This window comes from Grampus griseus (genome assembly GCF_964374135.1).
Source record: "Grampus griseus genome assembly, chromosome: 6".
NCBI lineage: Eukaryota > Metazoa > Chordata > Mammalia > Artiodactyla > Delphinidae > Grampus > Grampus griseus.
The window spans coordinates 13,658,266-13,679,920 of record NC_139000.1 but is presented as its reverse complement, the minus strand read 5'-3'; the positions used below and the strand labels follow the sequence as shown (position 1 = coordinate 13,679,920).

At 40.2% G+C, this 21,655-nt stretch overlaps 2 protein-coding genes across 3 annotated transcripts; one reads left to right on the top strand and one right to left on the bottom strand.

Moving 5' to 3' along the window:
- Positions 1-3,139: 3,139 nt before the first annotated feature.
- B3GALT9 (beta-1,3-galactosyltransferase 9) lies at positions 3,140-4,237 on the top strand (the record flags this gene model as incomplete). The annotated part of the gene is made up of 1 exon (XM_082656803.1): positions 3,140-4,237. Exon 1 carries the CDS (start codon positions 3,263-3,265, stop codon positions 4,235-4,237), a length of 975 nt encoding a protein of 324 aa, XP_082512929.1. The 5' UTR covers positions 3,140-3,262.
- A 1,365-nt stretch (positions 4,238-5,602) lies between these two features.
- Positions 5,603-20,490, bottom strand: PSMD5 (proteasome 26S subunit, non-ATPase 5). 2 transcript variants are annotated; one of them, XM_082655779.1, is made up of 10 exons: positions 20,277-20,490; positions 17,537-17,681; positions 16,402-16,515; positions 15,838-15,966; positions 14,343-14,452; positions 12,644-12,786; positions 11,685-11,876; positions 9,635-9,744; positions 9,105-9,245; positions 5,603-6,350 (listed from the first exon to the last, which is right to left on the bottom strand). In XM_082655779.1, the coding sequence occupies exons 1-10, from the start codon at positions 20,447-20,449 to the stop codon at positions 6,093-6,095; spliced, it is 1,515 nt and encodes a 504-aa protein (XP_082511905.1). In that variant the 5' UTR covers positions 20,450-20,490; the 3' UTR covers positions 5,603-6,092. The 2 variants fall into 2 exon arrangements, with proteins under 2 accessions (XP_082511905.1, XP_082511906.1); XM_082655780.1 differs by having other exon boundaries at positions 20,232-20,323.
- Positions 20,491-21,655: the final 1,165 nt, after the last annotated feature.

Sequence of the window (21,655 nt, the reverse complement as noted above, 5' to 3'; positions counted from 1 at the left end):
TGCTGCCTACATCATCTCCGCGCGTCCCTCCATCCGCGGCGCCCGGCGGACGCGGCTGCACTTCCGGCCCCGCCTTAAAGGGGAAGTGGGAGAGCTGAGGAGCGTAGAGGGAGGCGGAGCATGCGTAGGTCCGCTTAGATCTGTGGCAGATTGTTCAAAGTTTACTTCCAGGCTGTACACATGGATTTGTCCCGCAGGTTTATGTCCGTCATCCAATCTGATCTTGCACCGACTGTGCGGCACTTTTTCTTATTATGCTTACTTTACGGAGGAGAGAGGGAGAATTTAAGAGAGGTGTCCAAAGTCAAACAACGTATAGACATAACATTTATATAGACAATAAGGCACCCGTATGTCCAGTTAGTGGTAGAGCACATCTAGGGTGCTCTTGAAACATGGGAAATAAAAAGTTGATTCTTTGTGGTGGAAACTAAGTATGAAGTCCAGAAAGGTCTCAAGAGAGCAGATTTGATTCGGTAGGCAACAGGAAGCCTCTGTGAACTTCGAAGCCAGAGAGTGACTGATGACAACATTACAAGAAAATTTAGGAAGACATGGGTACACAGATTGGATAAACTTTATGAAAGAAAAGGCAGTGCTAAGGTAATCAAGAAAACCAGGCACCCCTATCTATTTGCAGCAAATGGTCTCAACCCCAGGATGGTAGGAGTTTGATGAATGAAACTGAAAATTCCAGATGGAGCTGCCCCAGAGACAACATTGTTTCAACCTCTCATGGACAAAGAAACCAAATTGTCTAAGTTTAAGCCCAGAGGCTATCCAGGAGCAAAATTTATGGCTCATTAAAAAATGAAAAGAAAATTGCAAAATTGAATTTGTATTTAATTAAATCCAACACTTGTGTAACCATTCAATTTAGTATATGTAAAAATTCCCTTTCATTTGAATTTTTTTTAGGATATATATTCCCACTTTGTAAAAATCTCCAAGATTGCACAATGATTGTTGAGAAAACATAGCCAACTTTAAAATGTAATGAATTATTCCTAGCCAAATAACTACAAAAACTGCTATGAATGGCAGGTAGGAAGATCAACACGCAAAAAGAAAAACATGAAATATGGCCTGGCGTAGGAACCGAATGTTCATTACAACTGTTTATGTGACAGGAACATATAAATATGCTGGATGTTTTTTCTTTCCTTCCTTCCTTCCTTCCTTCTTTCTTTCTTTCATAAACTTGCTCAAATGGTATTTGGAGTAATTCCTACACATTCACGCAATAGGAAAATTGCAAACATCAAATGCTTAGTTTCTCTGATTCAGGCTAAAATGGACTACACGTTTTCCATTTTGAGATAAAGTTGCCTGGGAAAGGTAGATGGATGACATATAATTTATTTAGGAATGTTCTTCCATGGCCTATACTAGGAATTCAAAATCCTTCTTGATGAGACATAAACCAAACCACACGTTTCTTTGGGTAGAAAAAAAATGCACCCACTAGGGATGACAAGTATCCCTTGATATTTAACACATTTGTTGCATGTGCAGGTACCAGGGAGCAGAAACTACTCCAACTATTTAGTTTCTTGAGATGCACTCCTTCTGTGATGATGCTATGGAGAGATGATATGGGTGAACTAACTGTTCTTTCAATTCCCACACGCATTTCACCAGGCACTTCACCAGGATCATTTTCAAGAGGTAAATAAGGTTGGAAGCATTTGAAGAGGTTTGCTTTCTAGTCTTTGTTCTGGATTCACTCTAGCCGTAACATGATCAGCACTTGCTGTCCTATGGAGCCAGCAGGTATTCTGGGACAAAAGCTCAGGTTGATTGACAAGAAACCTTATCCTTAAAGTCTCAGGCACAAGGTACTGTACCTCAATTGCTGTTAGACTGAGTGATCCTGAGATACATTTGGGCATACTTTGGCATCTGGACTCAATAATTTCCAAAGCCCTGAAATCGTTCACAGACAACATGCAGGCAAGTTTCTTATAATCTTTGAAGCATTTTATATCTATTAAAATAAGCTTTTAGTAGGCTGAAGTTTCTTCTGTGTGTAAATCATCAGAACTGAGAAAATGGAAAGGAGTTCAGATTATAATTGTTTGTTTTGCTTTGTTGGGTTTTCCTATTCAATAGACACGGGAAAGTAAAAGATGGAACTCAGGATTCTCTAGTGGTTAAGAGTGAGCTTTGAAATCTGACAGATTTGAGTTCAAATCATGGCCTTACCTCACCCTCTTATTCACTGAGAGATCTTGGGCAAATTCCTATACTGCCTGTATGCTCAGCTTAAGTTTGAAGATAACATATCTGAAAGGGATATTACCAGGGCTGAATGAGTTCAGGCATGTAAAGTGCTTAGCACAGTGCCTTGCCCCCAGCAAGCGCTCAGGAAGAGGTAAGTGTCATTAGGGGAGTCTTTGTTGATTGAAGCTCCAATGAATAGAGATTTAATTCCTCCAATGTCCCCTGGCTCTGTTATATTGCAATACTACATTGTATATGCTCTTCCAGATGGAAAGTTTCCATCTCTTTTGATGAGGTAGAGTAAGCTTGGCACAGGTATGTCCTAGATCTCTGAAGAGGTGCTATACAGATAGCAGAAATCTGCCCATATTGATAGATGCGTCAGATGGATTAGGGGACATTGTCAAAACAATGTCAGAATTTATTGTTAAATTGAAAAGTCATACTAGAAGAATGTAAATGTTTGATAGTAGCCATTGTTCAGTGGCCAATAAAAGCTACCACTCCATTGAAAAACAGCCTTTGACCTTTGTAGTTAGAGAAGAAACTGATCCAAGTGCTTCAATTCCAGAAAGAATATCATATATTTTCCTGTAGGCTTTTAGCACAATGGCACTTGTTACTTTATATCCATGTGTCTATGTCTGATTTCTCTTTACTTCCCCAGTGTCTAACACAGTGCCTTGTATATAGTAAGTAGGCTTTCCTCCAAGCAAGAAAACAACCAGCATTTTATTCATAATGCCTGCTGTCCAGGGGGCCATGATATAGTGGGAGAGACAAATAACAGAACTAAATAATAAACACTTAAAACAGTGTAGTGCTAAGTGTTGTGAGAGGTACATATAGTGTTCAGTGGGGACGAAAACAGAAATGGAGATGGAGCTTGAATGTGTGTTCTTTTATTTAGGTGACATTCTGCAGACTTCGGACTCACCAGTGGTGTTTCATTCTGTTTAATGTTATTCTATTTCATGCCTTGCTTTTTGGGGCTGATTTTGTGGAAGAATATTTTCTGCATGCTTTGCCTTATATAGATATGAAAGTTCTTGAAATTAAGGATAAGGCAAGAAAATTGAACATGGAGCCCCTAAGAAGTAATCTTTCCAAATACTATATCCTGAGCCAGTCAGAGGTGTGTAAAGGGAAGAACATATTTTTGCTCTCTCTTATCTTCAGTAGCCCAGGAAATGGAACAAGGCGGGACCTCATCAGGAAAACCTGGGGTAACATGACCAGTGTCCGAGGGCATCCCATTCTCACACTGTTTGCTTTGGGAATGCCTGTTTTGGTGACTGCCCAGCAAGAGATAGACAAAGAGTCCCAAAAGAATAATGATATAATTGAAGGAATCTTCTTGGACAGTGCTGAGAACCAAACTCTGAAGATTATCACCATGACGCAGTGGGCTGTGACTTTCTGCCCTAACGCACAGTTCATTCTCAAGGTTGATGAAGAGATGTTTGTCAATCTACCAAGCCTGGTAGACTACCTCCTCAATCTGAAAGAACACCTTGAAGATATCTATGTAGGAAGAGTTATCCATCAGGATACACCCAACAGAGACCCTAATAGCCAAGAATTTGTCCCTTTCAGTGAGTACCCAGAAGAGTACTACCCAGATTACTGCAGTGGTGAGGCCTTTGTTATGTCCCAAGATGTGGCTCGGATGATGTACGTAGTTTTCAAAGAAGTCCCCATTATGGTGCCTGCTGATGTGTTTGTAGGAATTTGTGCTAAATCCATTGGCCTAATACCCATACACAGTTCAAGGTTTTCTGGGAAAAGCCACATCAGATACAACAGATGTTGCTTTAAGTTCATTTTCACATCCTCAGAAACTACAGATGCTGAAATGCCCCTGGCATGGAAGGAAATTAACAGTGGGAAAGAATGTACGCTGTTTGAAACCTACTATGGGCTCATTTCCTGCAAACTTCTGACATACCTTGACAGCTTTAAACTTTTTCACATGGGTACCATAAAAAATAATGTCATGTATTATGGTGATTAGGATTTCTTTGTTTTTCTTAAAAGTGTGTTCTTTAAAAATTCCTTCCTACCTTGTTACAGAAAGTGTCCCTCCTTCCTTGTGTTTTATGTAGTTTCTCTGAATCTTTGATTGTACTCAGCAGGTTGCAGTGTTCTTAGTGCTCTGATGTACTACATTGAATTGAGATCTCATTTTAAGAAATTTAAGTTGGTGTAGCATAATTCTTTTCAAAATAATACCTTTTGTCTAGAAAAGAGAGAACATTAAATTTAATTATAACCAAGAGTCTTGTTTCTCTTTACAATTAATGGATTTCTAAAAATCACATTCTATGGAACTGTCATGACTCAGTGATAGCAGCTGTGACTGATTTTTGAGAATTCTCAGAATTAAAGGAAAACACTAAATAAGGAATGTAACAAAATGTTCATCTTGTCTGTAAGATGAAACATTTTAGTAATCTGAGTGGTGGAATTACACTTAAAAGTTTTAGCTACCTAGTATATATTAACTTAAATCTCACTAGTGTAAAGACTTGGATCTCTAATTTTTTGTGAAACAATTTTCATCGAGTCCTAATTAGGCAGTATTTTACAAACGGGATGCAACAAATACACATTTCATGTTATGTATACACTCTATTAGTTTCCTAAAGATGCCTAACAAAGTACGACAGACTAGGTGGCTGAAAACAACAGAAATTTAGTGGTATTAGCAGTAGGAAAATGGCCCATATAGAAAGATGGAAAAAGGGGACTCACGGATACCAGAGATGGCGGAACAGAGATGACTAATCTGGGGACAAGAAAATTCCAGTCACTTGAGAATCATTTTGTAACAGAGCAGGGCTGGTTTATCAACATCACCACCATGGCTTGAAAGAAACCTATCTCTCCATTCTGAACCATCACACTCTGATAACATATTCATGTAGAAACCTCTGGATTGGTGATCACTTTGCTGTTTAGAGAGCAGAGCACTGGAAAACAGGTGGGAACATTTTTTGTCAATGAAAAGCAAGTGCATCCTTTGTTAATCAGTAAGGTGGTATCCTGGTTTAGGCATAGTGACCCCTCCATTCTGACTCTAGTTATTAGGAGTCAGTTTCCCTCTCTCTGATCAACTCAATATGGACCTGATGGATCTCAGAAATTAAAAGCAAAGCTCTCAACAACGATGACCCACCAATAAATAAAATAACAGTTTGGGGACCTTTCTGGTTTAGCATGTTATCACTCCTCCCCACCCAAAACCACAACACAGTAAGATGCCTTGATAAACAGCAAAAAAAAAAAAACATCGAGGAACACTAGAAACATTTTAAAAAGATTTATTATCTATTTTTCAAAGGAATAATAGTAACAAAAAAGCAAAAGAGACCTTATTAAAAGTATTTATTCTTAGTATAGGGAACATAATTTTAAGATTGCATATTACTTGTTTTTCAAAGAATATTTATATCCAAGACTTTGAAAGTGGAATCAGAAGGGAAAAACAGACCAAAAAAATAAGGGAGTGGGGGGATAGAAAGAAGTCAGAAACAATTTGGTTCCATTTTAGTTAAAGTGGATTTTAAAATAAGATGGTAAGTCCACGAAAATTTTCTGGGAGAAGAACAAAACTTCCATCTTCTTGCAAAGATTAAGGCAGCCAAAGGAATCTGAGAAACATCTGGTTCAATTACGATCAACTTTACCTGCTTTCCTGGCTTTACGTTGAATTTCAATGTAGAAACACAACAAATGTTGGTGATAAAATTACATTAGACACTCCATGATAATTCTGGTGGGAGGGAAGTCTGTTTTGTAAAATGCAGATGGATTCAAATGCCTCAGGAGAAATTTTGGTCAATAAATGGTCTAGACTCTAGAAGAAATCACTCTGCTCCTTCCACTGCTGTTGTGGAAATAGGTTTCACATAGTATGGACCTTCGCTCAGGTAAGTTCTGAGCCTCAAATAATTTGGGTTCCCAAAGATTTCTGCAATTGTCTTAGAATTGGCAAGTGCTTTCACCAGTTCATATTTGGCATCCTTTGAAGCTCTGTCACGCTCTACGGACCGGTCCATCACATATTCTACAAAACCTGGACTGTTAAACATAAGTTTCTGAGCCCAGGGTTGGTTTGCAATGGCCTGAAATAGAAGGGGGAAAGAACACAATTCCTCTGAGCCTTAAGTTAAGTTTGTTAATAGGATGGCACAAACCTTAGAAAGAAATTTGGCAACATGAACCTTAAAAATGTTACATTTTGCCCAAGTAAATTCCCTCCTGAAACTCTAACTTAAGAAAATAATCAAAATATTTAAAAAATCTGTAAACGAAGATGCTCATCACACTGTGAAAGGTACACTATAAATCCTTAATAGTGGGAAGATGAGTTAGTAAATTACGGTATATAGCAATAATAAATTAAACATTAAGAATAAAGTTTATAAAGGATAAGTAAATCTGTTATATGAAAAAAGTAGATCCAAATTATACATATGGCATGATTACAACAGTGGAAAAATCAAGACAAAGACTTGAGAAGAAGACTACCCTAAAGAAACTCTCATAGATGTGCATAAGAGGATATTTTTGAGAATGTTCATTGTAGCATCATTTGTAATAGATGCTATCTAAATCTTCATTTACTGGAGATTGACACACTGTGGCTATACAATGAAATACTAATGACTTTCTAATTGCCTCTTTTAATATAGATAAATCTTAAAAACATAACATTAGGGAGAAAAAGGAAATTGCAGAATGATATGAAGAGCACGATACCATTTGCAAAGTTTAAGAATATTTAAAATACTGTAATTTAAGCATATATGCATAGATAGTACAAGTACAAAATCATGCGTGCACTTGTAAACCCTGAATTCATGACAGTGATTACATTCAGAGAGGGAGGAAGGGGAATTGGATTGGGCAGAGGTAGCAAGGTATGACTGTATGTTTGAAATATTACACCAATAAATAGATAAATACTAATACCAATACTAAAAGGAAACACCTTAAAGTCATACCAAACAGGTATGACTCTATGTGCTTTAAAAAATTTCTACGTCTCAATCTTTTCCAAATTTAAAAATAATGAATAAGCAACGTTTATTAAAAATGTTTTTAAAAACCTCACTACTATATTTTAATGAAGAACAAGGCACAATCAAGTTTACAGCCTATGTCTTCCTCTCAAAATGTGTTCTGCAGGCCATCAGCTTCAGCATCACCTGTGAACTTGTTAGAAATTCAGGATCTCGGGCTCTATTCCAGAACCAATGAATGAGAATCTACATTTTAACAAGACATTACAGTTTGAGAAACATCAGCCTACTTAACAATAGTTGAGGATGGGTGGGTTGAAATAAAAACAGCTGCCCAAACCAGTAAATCAAAAATTATCTCTACAACTATGGCTAAGTGGAGCATAACGTAGAAGAGTGGGAAAAAAACAAATCATGAGAATACCAGTGCAGGAGCCAAAATGACCATCACAGTGACTACTGACAAGGGTGAAACAGTCTAAAAACAACATTCTTGAAGTTGACAGGTATCCTGTACCCTTCAAGATGCAGATCCTGTATCACATCCTGTGGGAAGCCTTCCCACTTTTTAAAAAAATTTTCTTTATTTTTGGCTGCGTTGGGTCTTTGTTGCTGCGCGTGGGCTTTCTCTACTTGCAGCGAGCGGGGGCTACTGTTTGTTGCGGTGCGCAGGCTTCTTTCTCACTGTGGTGGCTTCTCTTGTTGCGGAGCACGGGCTCTAGGCGCATGGGCTTCAGTAGTTGCAGCACACGGGCTCAGCAGTTGTGGCTCGTGGGCTCTAGAGCACAGGCTCAGTAGTTGTGGTGCACGGGTTTAGTTGCTCTGTGGCATCTGGGATCTTCCCGGACCAGGGCTCGAACCCGTGTCCCCTGCACTGGCAGGCGGATTCTTAACCACTGCGCCACCAGGGAAGTCCAGCCTTCCCTCTCTTGTCGCCCCCACCCTCCTTGTTCCCTCCCTCTCTAGGACAAGCGTGCTGCCCAAGATCCCATTGTTAAGATTACTAAAGTGATGACTACATTTCTATGAGCCCAGGGAACTAGAGCAAGTGCTGAAGCTACAAAGTTAAATCAGCTATGGCTCTTATTTTCAATAAACTCTGTTGAATAGGTCAATAAATAAACATTTTCAACAAAGTGTAATAAACAGAACACAGAGGTATGATCCTTACCACAACTATAATTATACAATTAACTTTATATTTACTGCTTGGGTCCTTCAATAGACGATGAGCTACATGAATGGAAGGTCTTTGTATCTTTTGTTCACTACTATATCCCCAGAACCTAGCAAAGAAAAGAAACTCGACAAATATTTGCTGAATAAATGAATAAATGCAAAGTAGGAAAGCCAGCACTGCTTAACTCAACCTTGTGGGTTTGGGCAAAGCTTGCTGAAGAGACACCCGACTTAGTCCTTGAAGAATAAATAAGAGGTTAACAAGCAAAGTCAGGGAAGAGTGTTGAATGTAGAGCGTACACGAGGGTCCAGAGATATGAAGCAAGCAGTCTGCTATCACTAGAGCTGCCAGTGCCAGAAGCGAATGGCAGGAAATAAGGCTGAGGGAAACCAGGGCTAAGGTAGCGAGGGCTTGCTTGATGGCAGATAAGGAATGCGGAATTAATTCTGTGATCCCACAGCACCCTCGAACATTTTGCCACAGCACCTAATACCTTTTACTGAAACCATTTGCTTACATATTTGTCTCCCTAATTAGTCTACAATAATAGTAGAGGGCAGAAACTTCCTATGCACTTGTGCATCCCCAGGGCATGGCAGAGAGACTGGCTCACTTTAAGCACGCATGTGTTGAACTGGCAGAGTCCCAGAAGGCATGGAAAAGAGGATGCCTACCGTGAACACTTTTAAGGCAGCACAGTGTAGTTCAAAGAAGGGTTGAGTACTGATGCCACGGAAGAGCTCCATCGGGTCCCGAGATAAAGAAGAAAACCAGGATTCTGTCATCCTCAGGAGGTCATCAGTCTGCTGCTCAGCCTACAAGACAGAAAAGGAAAACCTCAAGACATTAGGAAGTCAGGAAACCTGGGTTCTGCTCATACCCTGTCATTAACTAGCTGTGTGAGCTCTGCCAAGTCTGGAGCATTCTTCCCCAACTCAGCCCAGACTTCCCCAGTTTTGTCTTGTTTCTTTTTTGATGGGGTTGATTAAGCAATCTCTAGGGTCCTATCCAGTTCTAATACTCTATGATTCCACTTTAACTTTAAAAATGTCACTAGTCACATAATGAGGGTTCTCTTCTTTCACTAAGAGTGGGAGAGATGGCATTTATTTGGTCAACATTTATAGTAAGTTAACTAGTATTATACAGACATATTCTCCCCCAGATACACCACTGTTCTTCATTACTTTCCCAATCTACTTACTGGTAAATAAAAAAGAGATGAAATTGCATCCAAACACCTAATTTTGAGCTCTGTTGAGGCATTCTTTGCTTGATATCCTATTCTCATCAGCAAACGTTCAAAGCGAGTTCCTTTGAAGAATAACAAGATATTTTTTACTATGGTAAAATACACATAACCTAAAATTTATCATTTTAACCATACAGCTCAGTACATTCACACTGTTGGGAAACCATCACCACCATCCATCTCCAGAACTTTTTCATCATCTCAAACTGAAACTCTGTACTCATTAATCAACAACTCTCCTTCCCCCTCCCCCCACAACCGTCCCCTGGTAACCACTATTCTATTTCCTGTCTCTGTGAATTTGACTATTCTAGGTACCATGTATAAGTGGAATCATACAATATTTGTCTTTTTGTGTTTGGCTTATTTCACTTTGCACTATATCTTCAAGGTTCCCCCATGATGTAGCATGTGTCAGAATTACATTCCTTTTTAAGACTGAATAATATGCCTTTGAATGTATATACCGCATTTTTTTAATCCATTCATTCATTCATCAATGAACACTTGGGTTGTTTCTACCCTTTTCGGTTATTGTGAATAATGTTGTTAATGAACACAGATGTACAAACATCTATTTAAGCCCCTGCTTTCAATTCCTCTGGGTATACACCTAGAAGCGGAATTGCTGGATCATATGGTAATTCTATGTTTAATTTTTTGAGGAACCACCATGTTTCCACAGCAGTTGTACCATTTTACATTCCCACCAGATATGCACAAGGGTTCCAATTTCTCACATCCTGTCAACACTTGTTATTTTCTGTTTTTTAAAAAAATAATAGCCATCCTAATGGGTGTTAAGTGAACAATGATTTTTAAAAGTATGCTTTCATATACTATGACTGTTACCAACCTAAACCAATATAAAAATAAACATGTAGTCAGAAACCAAGTGACAGGCCTAAGACACATTCATATGCAATACAGCATATATAAGTTAAAGTGTAGAGCTCTGGAATCAAAGGACCTGGATTTGAGTAGCAGCTGCCCCACAGTCTGAATGACCTTAGAAAATTTTCTTAACTTCTCTGAGTGTCACCTACCTTATCTGTAAAATGAGAATGACAATAGTATGTTCTTTGCAAGACTGTAAAAGGATCATATGTCATAGGTACAAGCAGTTAGAAAAGTACACATAATCTGGATACTAGCTGTGATACACAACAGCATATATAATTTTCAACATATATTTCACAAGGGTTTTAACAGTGCTGTACATTTTTCTTTTTCTTTTTTTTTTTTTTGCTGCACGCGGGCCTCTCACCGCTGTGGCCTCTCCCGCCGCAGAGCACAGGCTCCAGACGTGCAGGCCCAGCGTCCATGGCTCACGGGCCCAGCTGCCCCGCGGCATGCGGGATCCTCCCGGACCGGGGCACGAACCCGCATCCCCTGCATCGGCAGGTGGACTCTCAACCGCTACGCCACCAGGGAAGCCCTGTACATTTTTTTGTGTGTAGAATTCACAGTACTTGCAAGATACTCATGAATGTGCCATGAGAGTATCACTCTTAACATAAAATCTTGTAACATATTTTTGTTTTCCTTCCTTGACATACAAATATAAAACAAATGTGTCTTTTCAGTAAATATTCACAACAACCCTGAGAAGTAGTTGTTATACACTTGTTATATATGAGGAAAGTGAGGCCTAGAGTAGTGAAGTGAGTAAGTGAAGCTCAAAAAGCTAAGTTAGTGTTAGAACTGGGACATGAATCCAGGTCTTTCTGACTCCAGACTATGGCCTTTGTACTATGAATACTATTTAAGAAAGATGTAGAGGGGAAAGAGTGCTTGGTCCAGCCAAGTTAAAAAAAAAATTCAGTAATAATTATGAAACTTTTTAGGGATTAGTCCAAGGTCATGGTAAAAAGACTGCCATCTGTAAAAGTAGTTTCTACTATGCAGTTAACATACAAGCAAATGAACTTATATGATGAATTCTTGTCCCCCCCCAAAAAAAGAGATATCCTTAAGGAAAGCCAAAACAAGGCATACCAACCTGTTTTCTGTAAAACTTGTTTTCCTTCAACATTGGATCCTAGAATTCCAATTGTGTCCACTGCTACACCAATCATGGTGGGGTCTTGACTTTCTGTCATTTCAAAGACTTTTTCCACAAACACAGGATAACGCTCACAGATCTGCTGAGGACTATCCATGATAGCCAGGTTTCCAAAAAACTTCACAAATCCTAAAGATATTTACAAGAATGTATTTTAATCGAAAAAGAAGATAGCATAAATTGTGGCTCCTAGGTTTTCATGGGACAGTTAATAAACTTCAGGCCAGAAAGAGGAGAAAGGTTACAGTACTGTGTTGCCTGGAAATCAGACAGACCATAAGGAGATACTGAAGGACCTGTGATGTGTGGTCCTGATGGAATAGAAACCCCAGGGTGTCAACGGAGCTGGGTCCGAATACTGAAGCATTGTCATATGCAAGAGGGAGGAACAAAGAACAAGGACCAGCGGATACAAATTATAGGAAGGCAAGTTTGGAGTCATTATCAGGAAGAAATTTTTAAACAGAGATGTTCATCGACGAAATAAGCGAGGCTATCTAAAATTAATATCCAATTTCTGGAAGTGCTCAAGAAAAACTAATCAACCAAGTCCTAGAACAGAATGGCTAGAATAATTCTATATTAGATAAAGATTCCAACTCAAGATTTGATGAATCGGTGAAATATACTGTAAGTATCATTACTAGTAGTTTTATTATGATTCTTTTGGCTAAGGTTCAAGGGAAACAGCCTAATGCTCTAAACAGCAATATTTCCAGAAAATTAGAATCAACAGTGCATGGCTCCCAGAGCAATAGATTCCACTTCATTAAGGGGCTATGGGTATCATCTTAAGGGAATCAGCTCTACAGAAAACAATCCCTGGCCTCCTCTGTCAGAGATAACTCTGAAAACAAACATACACTGTCATTTCCACAAGTGTCAGTATTTCTTACCTGGCAAATAGAAGCTAGAGAAAGGGTCTGAATCTGCCCCAACAATTATATTAGAAATCTGGTCAATTACTCCTTCTTGAGCAAGGTACTGTCGTCCATGATGAGTATATGCCAGTGATGTCACCATTTCTATACAGGTGGCTCTGAAATGCCAAGATTTTGCATGTGATTAGTATAGTTTATAAACTGTTTTCATATAGGTTATTTTATTTAATTCTTCCCACCAAGTGTGAAAGGTGACTGATCCTGGCTCTACTTTTCAGATCAGGACACAAGGATGAGAAAATTGTAACTTGTCCAGAATCACATTGTTTTAACAAGGCAGTTAAGACTTAAATCATGACCTTCTAACTTGAGGCCCATTGTTTTCATTATAACACAACTACCTCCTCAAAGAGTTTTTCAACCTTTGTTTTATTTTGAAATGTCAAACATGAATATTTTCTCACAAAATTATAATGCCTTTACCACATATTTAAAAAATAATTCTTTGGTATCATCTAAAGTCTAACCATGACCAAATCTCCTCAATTAACTAAAAAAAGTATTTTTATAGTTGATCCTAAGGTATTTTAACTGATTATTTGCAAGGTTTTTTCCTATGTCACAAAGTCTCATACTAAGTTATTTAACAAAATAATTTCCTTATTAGGAAGGCTTTGAAACAATGTAACTCAAATGCTCTGAAACAGTATGACTGAGGACTCGTTTATGCATGTGAGTTCAACAAATTCAATCACATTTAAAGAACACAGGACAATCAGAAAATCATTTAAGATAAGAAAAACAAAGTCCTGTGTACACAAAGGTAACTATAGCGCTCTTATAACAGCAAAATACTTGAACCAAGTATTCAACAGTGGGGATGTGTTAGTAAATTGTGGAATATCCAAGGAAACACTTGGCAGATACTCAAGGGGACTTAAGGTATAGGGGCTGGGAGTAAAGAGACTGGAATTAACATTTCTTTGAGAGCCTATATCAGCCATTATAGTGGTCTCTATGGTCAATTCACTTAATCCTCATATTATCTTCTTTACAGAATTGTCATTGTTCCATTTAGGAGATAAGGAAATTCAGGTGCAGAAAGGTTACAATAATTTGTCTAAGGTCAAACAGCTACTAAGTAGTAGAGATGCATGTAAGCCCAATTCTCACTCATTTTCAAAAGTCCATGTTTCTTCTATCATGCCGTAGTGCTATTATTTAACAACATCAAAAAACGTGCATGTTGGGAATTCCCTGGCAGTCTAGTGGTTAAGAGTTGGCGCTTTCACTGCCGAGGGCATGGGTTCAATTCCTGGTTGGGGAATTATGTTCCCATAAACCACACGGCATGGCCAAAAAAAAAGAAAAAACTTATATACATACATATATATATATATGATGTGCATGTTAACACATTAAGTCATACAAAATGACAGTTACCATGTGATTGGCAACTTTTAAACCGCACACATGCCTAAGGACAGGGAACACCGTTATTCAAAAGTAGCTGAAATGTCATGCTAAGTTCCAGTATGTTGTCACCATGTAAGTTGAGCAATTTTCAAAAAGCCCCTTCTTCAGGACATAATCAGTCATGAGATTGCAACCTGAGCATAGGCTCTACTAAGGGAGATCACACTAAGTTCCGAGGTTGTCTCCTGTCCCCCCAAGAAAGGACATTTTGCTTTAAGAACTCTCTCCATCAACATACCTGACTAGCACATCCTCACCGGTCAGTTCTCGGAGGAGCTGCGTTACCAATCCACTGGTGGTACAGTAGTTTAAAGATTCTGGTGACACAGAGGATATCTCTACAATTAGCTGAAAGAAAACAGAAAAAGCAGAAAGGTCAAAATAGCCCCAAACTTGTTAGATGGCATTTTAAGTTAAATGCAGGACTAGGAAGTATATTACATACTATTATATACTAGTATAAATTATATACTTAATATAATTGAATTTTTAAAAATCCATTATTTGTCTCCACAAGCAAGAAAACTTCATTGAACACATAAGAAATTACTCTGGCACAGAAACACTCACCCAGATATACCTGGGTATATCTGCCCTTTTTTAAAAAGAAACCATCAATCAGGACAAAAGCCCCTATCAACAATAACGAACAGACTGTAAAAATCATTCATTCATTCATTCAATCAGTCGGCTATTCACTTATTCGTTCAACAAGTATGTTCTGAGGGCTTACTGAGAGATCTAGGACACCGAGTATTTTAAGCAGAGGAACGACAGAATCAGATTTCGATTTTTAAAAGATCATTCTGATTACATGTAGCGATAGACTAGGGGTGACAAAAATGGGAGCAGACCAGTTTGGATGCAAATACAATAGTCCAGGTGAGAGATACTGGTAGCTTAGACTAGGGTGGTGGTGGCTATAGCAAAGCAGAGAAATGCACGAGTTTACGTAAAACTGACACAATGTGATGACTGAGTGGATACATGGCAGGGAGGACAGGGCCTCACAGAGAATAAGCTGGAGGTCCAACAGCCAGCCACGTGGACTGGGAGACGGGGCCAGTTTGTTGCTGCTGTTTTTATTGGGGGCATGAGGTGGATGGAGAAGATCAGAAGTTTGGTTTGAACTTGAGCATAAGGGGCCTAGCATGCCTTCACAAACTCCAACAATTAAAGGTCAATAGAGGCTAAGGAGCCAGGAGACCAAGAAGAAACAGCTACAGAAGCAGAAGGAAAATCAAGATTGCGTAATATTAACAATGCTGAAGACATTGTTCTGAAGAGGGAATCAGACTGTAAATGGTTCTGTTTTGAATATACAATCTATTAATTGCATGGCGTTGGGTCAATGACTCCATCAACAGCGAGATTAATGATAATGAAGTATCAGGTTTACTGTGAGAATTGAAGAGAATATATATGAGAGGATTTAGCACACTGCTCAGTACAAGGCTTCTTCTTACTACCACTACTACACTAATTTTTTCAGTCTAATTTCAATGGGATCTCCTCTATTATAGTACTCAGAGTGCAGTGTAAATATTTTTTATATGACTGTCTCACACACTAGGCTGGGAGTTCATCCCTACATCCCAAGCACCTGGTATATATAGGGCCTAACATAGACTATAAACTCAATAAATACATGTTAAATGAGCCATCTTGCCTTCTGATGTAAGCCTTGATGCATTCTGAATTATAGGCACCAGAAACGATGCTTTTAGTCTTACCTCATACACCCTGTATCGAACAATGTCATTTGTTTCCATTACACTTTTCAAATCATCCAGCAGATTACTTTCAAATAAAGCCTCCAGTCCAGCCTGGGTCAGTGATATTCTTGACAGGGATTTAATGGCCTTATAAGGAAAGGAAATATCTCTTGAGTCATAAAAATACCAAACTGTACTTTCTACTTCATAAGATTTATGTGAAAGTTAGTGTATGGAACGCAGCTTACCCAAGGAGCATTCACTACATTTTAGCTATAATTACTTATACTTGGAAAAAACACATAGTATTCCCAACAGAAAATAGAAAAAGCTTCTTATCAAGCAACCCAATGTAAGCTCTATGATGGTTAATTTAGAAATGTGCATTCTAGAAAATAAAAGGGGTTTACTAGTTTTATTTTGATGCCATTTATTTATTTCATACCATCGATATGAGGCTGCAAATTCTATTACGCAAATCATTTATTCTAAACCTCCACCTCTCAGTCCAGAAGGCCTTTCTCTGTCTTTTAGGACATTAATGTCTCTGCATGTTTAGGCTAACGGTTGTAGCTGACTCACCGCTTTAGCTACAGATAGATTCTCTCCACCAATACAATAAATGATTTGTTTTAATAATTCAGCATTATTTAGAATCTCAGTAACAGCATCAGAATTTTCAACAATTCTTCCAACCTGAAAGGAAAAAAACAAGCAGAAATACTCTTCCAAGGTAGGGCAACATGGAAACACATGATGGTCAAATTTCCTTAGTGTGCGGTTATTTTAGGAGTTACTAACTACAGCTATGAGTCATTAAAAAATTCCAAATGACCCAAATTCATTAAAGCCAAACACACAGATGGTATAGTCACATCTTTGAAAAGAAAGAAAATATAAAACAAAACAGGTGAGTTAAGACTTGAGACACCTCAGTGAGTGAAAACATTACAAATCTTAGTTCTACCAACTTTCAGTTCTTGATCTTGAGCAAATTAAATAACTTTTTTTGAGCCTAATTTCTTGTCTGTAAAATGGGAATACAATACTTAACTGCAGGACAGTAATAAAGATTAAATGAAACTAAATAGGTAAAGCACCTCCTACAGAGTTTTGCACATAAATGGTCAATGGATAAATCGATCCTTTCTCCTTTTCTTGAATAAATACTTTAGAGAAAAAAAGAAAAAACAGTAGTTGAACATCTAGTGGATAACTAACTGCTCAGCTTCTATCCCTTCAAGATAATCCTCAGCAGCAGCTCTTCACCCAAACACTAGCATGTTTGGTTACCAGGGTGGTAAGAGTTACTGTCTTAATTTGTTGGTATAGTGACCTTTATAATAGTACTTCACTCATGCCACTATAATAAGACTTACCATGGCAATCTTTCTCTCTAGACTAGGGGCTCCTTGGAGGAAAGAAACAGGCTTTATTTATCTTGGTAGCTCTAACAGCATATGGTACAATGCCTGATAAAAGGAGCTCAGTATTTGATGACTAGCTGATTCAGACGGTACTCAGTGGAACTTCTTACTTTAGCTTGTAGCTGCTGGTTATAGTTAGCTACGCATACTAGAATAGACTAGATACTCCCTACACAGAGAGCACATGTTTTCTTCACCTCTCTGTATTTGGCTCCCAGCATACACCCTGGCCCAGGGCAGGTTGTCACTAAATGTTGATCCCCTTATTATGTGCTAGTAAAATTTCATACCTGGGACAGAGTGAGGATTTTTACAGAATCATTGGGGTGAGTCAGTCCCCTCTGCAGGTCAACCCTGAGGTTCCGGGCCATGTGAACTGGCTCCAAAGCTTGCAGCAATCTCTCCAGGATGGATACACACAAAGTAGTTTGTTCCCTAAAAGAGACACCACAGATCTCATCAATTCATGTCCTACCAGGTAGGAAGCAACAACCTAATATCTGACATCTAGCTTAATGAGGCTCTTCTCCACCCAGACTTCCCTTTGAAACACCAGCTTCTACTGGTTTATTCAAATTTACCTAGTACCAGGCTTCCCTGGTGGTGCAGTAGTTAAGAATCTGCCTGCCAATGCAGGGGACACGGGTTCGAGCTCTGGTCTGGGAAGATCCCATGTGCCGTGGAGTAACTAGGCCCGTGCGCCACAACTACTGAGCCTGCGTTCTAGAGCTCACGAGCCACAACTACTGAAGCACACGAGCCACAACTACTGAGCCCACACGCCGCAACTACTGAAGCCTGCACACCTAGAACCCGTGCTCTGCAACAAGAGAAGCCACCGCAATTAGAAGCCTGCACACCACAACTAAGAGTAGTCCCCGCTCGCCGCAATTAGAGAGAAAGCCTGTGCACAGTAACGAAGACCCAATGCAGCCAGAAATAAATAAATTTACTAAAAAAAAAAGATTCTAGGTTTACATCTATCAGAAAAGATCTCGAACCAATATATAGTGCAGGAAAACAGCAATATATCTAGAGACTGCCAATCCACTATCCAGAGAATTATTCCCACAAATTGCAATTGGTATCTACAGTGTACTAAGTTCTGAATTACCTTGTCTTTAAATTTCCATTAAAATTGTTTCCTAGAGAGCTGCTCCTTCATTCAGCAAACCATGACCCCACAGACCTTATTCTTCAAACTCCCCTTCATTTCAGTTCCTAGTGCATCTCTGGTGTTAACTTATAGATCACTGAAAGTCTCTTCATCTATAAAATGAAGTGGTTGGACTAGGTGGGCTCTCTAAAATTTATGAGTTTAATCTTTTATTTGGCATATATTGTATTATGTGCTTCATCCTAAGAGGGATGCAGAGATGAATTCTTCAAAGAATTTACAAACTAGACAGAAACACATATGGAATTACAACATAAGGCAATAGTGTCAAGTATTATTAAGAGAAGTAATGATAATGTCCTTTAGGAGATCTAAGGCCAGTCACTTGCAACTGGAGTGACCAAGAAATACTTTTTGGAGGGGGTGGCACTTCACCTGGGCCTTAAAAGATGGACAGATTTGGAGGGGAAGGCATTTCAGTTAGAAGGACTGGCATGAACAAAGTTAGGAAAGTGCCAAGTCATGCTCAAGGGAAAGTAGTGCCACTTGGTAGCTGGAGCAGATGAAATATGTGTAGAGTGGAAAAAGATGAGGCTGGAAAAGTAGGATGGAAATATATTGTAAAGGTCAAAGTGCCAGACTAACAAGTCATGATTTTACACTGGAGGCAATGGGAAACCATGGCAAAGATGTGAGCCAAATACCCTGAGAAGTTCCCTGTGGTTGCAACGTGGGAAGGACACACTAGAAAAGGAAACTCAGAGGTAATGAGAAGTCAGACTAATGCAACAGACCTAGCGAGAGGGAGAAAATGAAGGCCTGAATTAAAATGGACAAACAGAGATTTCATAGGCAGACCTGAATAATGTTAATTAACAGAATTAATGAAGGGAGAACACATATGAAAAAGGGAGGATTCTTAGAAGGTCAGAGCCAAGAAAGCCCTCTGAAATCATCCAGTGTTGATTCAGTGATTCACTATCTTTTCAAGAAGAAAGGCCACTTTTAAATTTCTGGATCACAAACATTTAAAAAGTCTTTTAAGTTATCAGATGATCAAATACAAAGTGTTTTTAAATCAAATACCACAGATGTACATAAAATGAAAAGTAAAAGTTGCCATCCTACCATTCTAAGTCCCACTACCATATTAATAGTTACTGATGTATCTTTCAGCTATTCCAAAAGCTACACTGGCCTGTGTTCAAGTGGGTGTGGGAGGGTGGTAATCCTTTTTAAAAATTACATATAACGGGATTATAAACTCCTACAATTTTCTTCTTTCATTCAGCAACATATATTAAAGATCTTTCTATGTCCACATATATAGATCTACCTCAATTTTCCTAATAGCTGCATAGTATTACAGTCATGTGTCATAATTTAAGAATCCCCTTTTAATAGATATTCAGGTGGTTCCGTTTTTTTGTTTTGTTTTGTTTTTTTGCTGCCTCCTTCTGTTATGAATATTCCTGTATATACAGTACATTTTGTGTGTGAGTAAACCTGCATGTTAAATTTCTGTAACAGGGAATTACTGGATCAAAGGTATGTGAATTTAAAATATCGATGGATCCTTCCAAATTGCCAGGATAGGACCCCTTCTTAAGAGGTGGGAAAAAGTCAAGGACTTGGATACGTGGTTGTGGAGTGCCCCCCGTAGGTGGGCAACCTTGCTTTCCTCCTCCTATTCCAAGGATGAAGGCAGTGAGGCTAGGCGACGGCCACCTCAGAGCCTGGGCTTGAACCCCGTCTCTCGCCTCTCAGCCCGGGATCCTTCCCTCTCTGAAATTTCAGCGATATTCAACCTTCACTGTGACTGGGAAAAGCCTCCCCCGTCACCACCACCCCCATCCCCGTCTCCATACTTGGGGGTGTCGCTCTCCCCCGCTCAAGCTGCCGGGTCATCTCACCGATGGTTCTCGTTGAGCAGGGAGAAAAGCGGGCCAAGGCGCAGTTCCGCCGCTTGCTCGCGGAGCTCGCTGAGAGGCACCGACTGCAGCACCGACTGCAGAGCACGCAGCTCCTCCAGCGGCGCTTCCAGCCGAGACACCTCCCTCAGAAGCGACAGCGCCTGGGCCGCCATGATGCCCCCTCCCGCCCGGGCTCGCCAGTCAACTCTCCCAGCTCCCGGCTCCCGGCGCCCTTTTCCAAGCCTCGCGAGATCTGCCCGGCGCAGACTCCCTTCCCCGAGTTTTGGCTGGGCCAAAACGGCCCGGGCTGCACCAATAGAGTTGCGGAGCTGCCGGGCAGCGCGCGCTCGGGGGCTGCCAAGCCTCGCGAGAGCGGGGCTGACTAGAGTCGCTGGTGGTTAGGCGGTAGCATCGTGGCGTTGTGTTGGACGCTGCTCAGTTGGTCCTGCCGTCCGACTCTCCGGTTGGTTTGCTTCTGTCTCACTGAGAGCGAAGGCTGGGTAAATGCCTGGCAAGCGGTGTGGTGAGAATGAGGACCAGCCAAAGGTTGAACGGCCTTGGGGGCGGCCCCCTGGCTCTAAAACCAGGCTCAGCAGCGGCTCTGGTGGACGCCGCTGCGGCTTGGGCAGGGGCATAGGCCGCCCGGGGCGGGGCGGAGGCGGTGGGCATCCTGCTCCCGGGCCAGACACGTATTAAGAGGAGGCGGAGGGTCATGTGTCTGGAAGACGAGATGAAAATTCTCGAGAAGCTGGAAGAAGGGTTTGCGCACCCTTAAGCAAAACGAGGAGGCGGTCAGGACCAGCATGGAGAGTGTTTCGCCCGTCTGCTCCTAGGTGCTGTGCATTCCTCAGGACGTAAACATCGAGAAGATGGAGACGAATTAATCTTTGGGGTCTAGGATTAGACCAAAGGAGGAGGGGGCAGCCTGTGACGCTGAAGGCCATCTGCAGCCAGGCCAAACGGGTTTACATGCAACTGGTGGAAACCACTGGCAAGGGCAACCCAGAGAAGTTTCATGCGAGCAAGGGATGGTTGGAGAAGTTTAGAAATCGCTATAGGCTGCTGAATTCGAGGTTGATAGGGGAGGAAGAACCGTTAAATACCCAGTCGGCACCCACGTATTCCAAGCAACTCCAGAAACTGATCAGAGTTAGTGGCTTTGTACCTCAACAGGTCTTCACCGCCAAGCAGATGAGCCTGTTTTGGAAGTGCTTGCCTTCGCGTACTTTTGGGGAAAAAGACAAAATTCTGGAAAGCTTAGAGGAAGCTAAGGACCAGATTTCTTTCAATTTTTGTGCCAGTGCCACAGGTGACAAAACCATGGCTGCTTTATGAAGCAGCACCTGTTTTATGGAAAAAAATATATAACGCCTTCCTAT